This window comes from Camellia sinensis, unplaced genomic scaffold, assembly GCF_055761805.1.
Source record: "Camellia sinensis isolate YWXY unplaced genomic scaffold, ASM5576180v1 Unanchor3, whole genome shotgun sequence".
Taxonomy (NCBI): domain Eukaryota; kingdom Viridiplantae; phylum Streptophyta; class Magnoliopsida; order Ericales; family Theaceae; genus Camellia; species Camellia sinensis.
The window spans coordinates 13,085,826-13,092,618 of NW_028129178.1; the positions used below are offsets into that span (position 1 = coordinate 13,085,826).

Sequence of the window (6,793 nt, forward strand, 5' to 3'; positions counted from 1 at the left end):
AACATTTACGTTTTCAGTTTATATTTACAAAAATGTTATAAACTGATTTTTGTTTAATTTTTATTTATTTTTAGAAAAACATAAACTACAAACGTGTTTGGTAATTAACAAATTATTTAAAAAAAATTAAAAATATAAAAAAGAGTAAGAAATGGCAAATTGTGGCAAATGGCGGCGGAAGACAGTGGTGAAAAGTGATGACGGTGGGTGGTGGGTAGCTGGTGGCTGGTGGCTGGTGGGTAGCTGGTGGCTGGTGGGTGGGTGGGTGACGGTGGCGGGTGGTAGTGAATGGGTGGTGGTGGTGGTGGTGGGTGGTGGGTGGTGGTGGCAGGTGGGTGGCGGATGGCGGGTGGTGGTGGCTGGATGGTGGTGGCTGGTAGGTGGTGGCTGGTGGGTGGTGGGTGGGTGGGTGACGGTGGCGGGTGGTGGCGAGTGGGTGGTGGTGACGGGTGGTGGTGGGTGGTGATGGTGGGTGGATGGGTGACGGTGGCGGGTAGTGGGTGATGTCGAGTGAGTGGTGGTGGCGGTGGTAGTGGTGGCGAGTGGTGGGTGGCGGGTGCGGGTGGTGGTGGTGGTGGTGGTGGGTGGGTGGGTAGGTAACGGTGGCGGGTGGTCGGTGGTGGTGGGCGGTGGTGGCTGGTAGGTGGCGGGTGGATAGTAGGTGATGGTGGTGGTGGTGGTGGTGGTGGTGGTGATGGGTGGTGGGTGGTGGTGGCGGTTGGGTGGCAGGTGGCTGGTGGTGGTGAGTGGCTGGTGGTGGCAGGTGGGTGGTAAGTGGTGGTGGCAAGTAGGTGGCGGGTGGTGGTGGTGGGCGGTAGATGGTAGTAGCGGGTGGCCAGTAGTGGCAGGTGGATGGCAAGTGGGTGGTGGGTGGTGGTGGTGGTGGTGGCGAGGGGTGGGTGGTGGTGGCGAGTGGGTGGTAGCTGGTGGTGGCTGGTGGGTGGTTGGTGGGTGGTGGTGGCGGGTGGTGGCAGGTGGGTGGTGAGTGGTGGTGGTGGGTGGTGGTGGCGACGGAAGACAGTGGTGGAAAATGGTGGCAGGTGGTGGCTAGTGTTGGGTGGTAAAAAAAAAAACTGAAAACTCAAAAATGGAAACACATTTTTTGTGTTTTTATTTTTTGGCCAAATTTATAAACTGAGACCACTGATTTATAAATCAAAAATTTTACCAAACAAGTTTTTATTTGAGTTTTTAAAATTTTTGTAAATATAAATAGAAAACTGAAAACATAAGTGTTATCAAACAGCATCTTAGTTTTTATTATATTTTCAAGATTTGAGCTTAATTTGAATCTTTCTATTTTTTGTAAAATTCGTTTTCTTTTTTATTTAGGCTTGATCATCATGCCTTTTTAATTTATTTCCTATTGTAATCAGGCCTTGTAAGTCTTAGGGTAAATTAGCATATTTTGGAAAATTAATATATTTCAAGAGAGAGTTATTTTTCTATCCAAAATTCGTAATTTTGTGTTTGGTTTCATTCCTTACAGTTCCCTATATGAACTTCATAGAAACTCCACGGTTTTGGATTCCAGAGGATCTGAACGCTCATGATTCACCACTGATGTAACAAAATGTGAGATAGTAACAATCTTAGAATCCGTTGATTGAAAACTCAATATTGGAAACAAAATTTCTCTAAACTCATTGATTCACAAAGAATACGGAGAATAAAATATCAACAATGGTTTATTCTCAAAGAATATCCGAGGTTGGAATAAAAGAGTATAAAATTCAAAATATTAATTCTTCAAAAACTCAAGAGTCCTAAGACTTACATCCATTTAGGGGTGTAAATCTCGCCTGGCCCGGCCCGGCCCATCCAGGCTCGAGTTAGGCCAGGCTCATGTTGGGCCTCGCGGGCTCCTGCCAAAAATTCAAGCAGGGCCGGGCCGGCCCACAGGCCAAAAAACTAAGCCCGGGCCTTAGCCCAAGCAGGATATTCAGGCCTTGGGCGGGCTTGGGCTGGCCTGGCCATTTTTTTTTTAATTTTAAAAAAAAATTTTACCAAAAATTTATTATTTTTCACTAAAAAATACACTGGGCCTCGACGTGGGCCGGGTTTCTGGCCGGGCCCTAAATAGGCCTTAAGTGGGCCGATGGGCTAGTTCACGGGCCGAGCCAAGTGGGTCGGGCCGGGCTGGGCTTCAAAACGATGGCCTAGGCCAGGGGCTCAGGCCTGGGCCCAAACGGGCTTAAACAGACCAGGCTCATCTAGGGCCACAGGCGAGCTTCGGGCAGCTCAGAGACCGCGAACCATTTTTACACCCCTACATCCATTATATATAAGTAAAGACAAACCTAACTTGAAAGAAAACAACTAAAATTGAAAGTTTCATATAAGAAAATATAATGAAAATTACAAAAAATAAAAATATTGCAATAAAATAACAAAACAATTAATATATGCTTTCATGATCATGAAGATTTTACGGAATCAGATTCCAAGATCTATGCTAGTAGTAATTGAAGTTTCAAATATTTCTAAAAACGACAAATTCATGAAATTAATCCCCTAAATGATATAATTTGCTCAAAATCCACTAAGATCCATGCATGGATAATACTTAAAATTGCAAACCCACCATAGTTAATGCAATTCCGAGTCTGACCTTTTGTTTTTCACTGTCTTACTTATCATTTCATTCAAGAATCTTATTGGCCATGCTACATCAACCACTGACTGACCAGTGATCACCCTAACACAACCATGAATTACCCATTCTCTCTGGTGGACGAAAAAAAAAATATAAAAAAATAGAAAGACACACAATTTGATAAGGGCGAGAAGTTTTTAAACTATTATAAAATCTTCTCATGCGCCGTTAGGTACAACACCACTAGGCCGATTCCACTAACCTTTCCTATCTGTTTTATATCTTTACATATGAAACCCTAAACCTGATAAACCCATTTCAAAAACCCTAGACTCAGTCACAAATTCCACAATCACTCCACTATGGACATTGATAAGAAAAAGGAGAAACTACCCACCACCTCCGCCAATACTACTGCCATTATTGCTAATATTACCAATATGCAAAGCGAAGAGACTTGCACAAACCTTTGCTGTTTCTTCTGCCTCATGAAGGAACCAGAGTCTTCAATGAGGAGAGCTGGAATCGCAAACTGCTTCAAAGAAATGCCTTTTATTGACGACCATGAACATGTTCTAGTGCTCAGTGGACTCTGGAACATCGCCATGACTCAACCGAACGATCCAGAGTTTCCATCCCTCGGCATCTTTCAGTGCATGGCTAGTTTAATCCACAGAGGCCTCACCGATAGAGATTGGCTCCTTAAGGACCAGAACATATACATTCCCTACTATGCAGCTCATGTTATCGGTTCCTACACCATGAACAAGGTTGAGTTTGCAGAAAAAGCCGTGGACTCGGGTGTGATCCAGCCATTGATAGAGCTTTTCAGAGGAAAAATGAGTTGGGTTGAACAAAGGGTTGCAGTTCGAGCCCTTGGACACCTTGCAAGCTATGAAAGTACCTTTGAAGCAGTCGCGGAGTATGAGGAAGAGCTTGCTAAGTTAGCCATGCATTTGGCTTGTACCTGTCTTGAAGTGGTGTATGACATGCTTGTAGGAGTGAAGGATAAGAACAAGAGGTTGAAATATCACTGTGACTTGCTCACTAGAGGGGTTGGAGGACTGGAAATGGAGAATCGAAAAGCCGAAGAATGGGCTAGCCAACTTCAATGCTGGTCTCTCTATCTTCTCAACAGCTTTGCCATCAAAGAAAGGTCCATAAATCTCATCTGTAAGCAAGAATTCTTGAATGACTTGTCTGAAATGTGGGGTGGATTGATGAATCACACATCACCTGCTGGGGTTGGACTCATTAGAATCTTGTGTTACAGTAAAACTGGAAGAGAAAGAATTGCAGAATCACAACAAGTAATAGAGAAACTCTGCAATCTCTCGAGATCTTCGGATGATTGGCAGTATATGGGGATTGATTGTCTTCTGTTACTTCTTAATGATCCAGATACGAGGTACAAAGTTATTGAAATTGCCACCTTTTGTCTGATGGATTTGATTGAACTTAGAACACTTGGAGGAAGATCTAACGTTGGTGAAGTCATCGCAAGAACACTGCTAATGGATTTCAGACAAAAGAAGTCAAAAATTGGGAACAATAGAGTCAAGAAAGCACTTGAAGAAATATGGGATTTGAAGGTGGAAAGGAGAAGGAGAGAAAAAAAGTTGCCTGGTGAGAAAGTTGAAGAGAAAAGGGTTTTGGTTAGTCTGATAAAACAAGAAGGAAATCATAGCTTTTGGTCAGGAAAAATTGAAGAAGCTTTACTAAAGTATACAGAAGCTTTAGAGTTGTGTCCACTGAAGTTGAGAAAAGAGAGAATTGTTCTATATAGTAATAGAGCTCAGTGTCATTTGCTGCTTAGTGACTCTGATGCAGCCATTAGTGACACAACCAGAGCTCTTTGCCTTTCAAGTCCTATCAATTCTCATAGTAAAAGCCTGTGGAGAAGATCACAGGCTTATGACATGAAAGGATTGGCAAAAGAGAGCTTGATGGATTGCATAATGTTCATTAATGGCTGTATCAAATCAGAAACAACAAAGCATGTAAGAATTCCATACTATGCGGCACGAATGATCACCAAGCAGATGGATTTATCATCGCCTTTTGGCATTGCGCGGTCAAAGACATCATGCCATCATGTGGATGAAGTTCAACAATCAGACAGCGATGATGATAACAGCAATGACGAACATTCAAATCATGAAACGATAAGAATTATAACAGAGAACAAAGGTTTCATGTCAGGTATGTGTTGATAACCCGTTTTTTAAACAAGGGTCAAAATACAAATGAGGCTGACCTAATTATTCGTGGATGGTATAATTATATGCTACCCCTTTGGAATACAAATGATGTTTCACTTGTGTAATAGGGTATGCCAAGTTGTGCTAGTTCCTCCGTCTCAAAATATTAGTTCCTTATTTTATTTTTCATAGGTTTAAAATATTAGTCTAATTTAAAAAAACAAAGACTATTATAACATTAATTTTCTATTTTGTCATTCTTTTAAATTTATTAATTATAACAATTGACGTTCTCAAAAAAAGTCAAAGGGTAATTTTGAAATGTAATACTTGAACTATAAGAAAGAAAGTTAGATTTCCCAAAAAGGATTAATATTTTGGGATAGGAGTAGTAAATTTGTGATATTGTGTATGCATGTGTTGATCACTTTTGCCTGTTAACTATTTTCAGGTTTGTCCACCATTTTAGAAGAACCTTTGATTGGAAATGGCGGAAGTAGTAGGAGAAAGCTGGAAAGAGCCAGGGAAAGAAATTGAATGTAACAGTATCTTGGTAACAAATGTAGCAGCAGCTTTGATAGGGTTTAGCAACCATCACATGCTTGGTATGTGACCTTCATGTGATGGACAAATTTTGATTAACTGGTTACTAATACAATCCAATCATGTAGTGTTTAATTACCAATATGCATCCAGATAAAATATTTGGAAAGTAAAATGTGCAGATCAGATCATATTTATTTCAATAATAACGTACACACCATGGCAAATTTGAATCTGTATTATAAAATTTGTTCTCAGAATATTTTTTAGTACCTTTTCAAGATACATAGAGGTGTTTAAAAACAATGTCATTACTAGAGTCAGAACAAAACCACCAATTTCATTTTAATTCTACTTTGAATCAGGAAGATGGTAACATGACATGGGCTATCAATTTTCAAAAATTAACTATATCATAAAAAATAAAAAACAAAAATAAAAAAAAGAATCACATGCATGCATATTAACAAAGGTGGTTAGGACCACAAATCCACATTGAATAGAATATCATATAGTACTAAACAAAGTTTCCATTGTAGAAGTACCTTCCATGACTTTTTTTTTTTTTTTTTTTTATCAGCAAAGGAAAATTTCATTAAAAACATGAAATTAAAGGTACAGGAAGATGACATGCATCGAGAGAGATTCGGAAGTACAAAATACCCCTACTATTGCTACTCGCATCCATACAACCAACCCCTTGGCCTCACGAATTTTTTTTTTTTTGAACAAAAAAGTTAAGAAGAACTTAACCAGAAAAAAATACAATAAAAATACAATAACCCCCACAAATCAACCCACAAAACCCAAAGACAAAGCCAAAACCCAAGACCAAAAAAAAAAAAAAAAGTACCTTCCATGACTTGACCTTCTGGTTTTTAGGGAAACACCATAGGATGTGTAACCATACACTAGTTATGTCATTTGCGGGTTTGTTTGTCTTTTTTTTCTTTCTTTTTTTCTTTTTTTTTTTTTTAAGAAAGGGCATAACTCAATATTACGAGAGTCATAAGTAATAAATAATAAAAAAAATTGAGTCATAACCAAACATTACATGAGGTATAACCAAACAACTCTTGAATTAAAACCAAAATTTTGTCATAGCCAACATCACAATGTGCCATAACTAACAACACAAAAAATCATAACCACTAGCTCAAAGGTTATAACTAAAGGTATATATGGCACACATAGAATTTCCCTTTAATATATCGGAATTACTACTCCTCCATGTTTATCATTATTTAACAGGGATAAATTATAATTTACTCCCTTTATGTTTTATCCACTTTCTCACTTTGACTTTTAAGTTTAGTTTTTTCCATGTTGGCTCTTCATGTCGCAAGATTTTTTCATTTTACTCTTATAGCTATTTTTTTGTTAAAAATTAGATAGAAAATGATTGAAAGTCATCCGTGGTATAAAAATATTTTATTATATATAACTTATATCC

General features: G+C 39.2%; 1 protein-coding gene across 1 annotated transcript; it reads left to right on the forward strand.

The window, feature by feature from the left end:
- The first annotated feature begins 2,737 nt into the window (after positions 1–2,737).
- On the forward strand, positions 2,738–5,587 carry LOC114260324 (uncharacterized). Its single transcript, XM_028200414.2, has 2 exons — positions 2,738–4,798; positions 5,249–5,587. Exons 1-2 carry the CDS (start codon positions 2,959–2,961, stop codon positions 5,332–5,334), a joined length of 1,926 nt encoding a protein of 641 aa, XP_028056215.2. The 5' UTR covers positions 2,738–2,958; the 3' UTR covers positions 5,335–5,587.
- Positions 5,588–6,793: the final 1,206 nt, after the last annotated feature.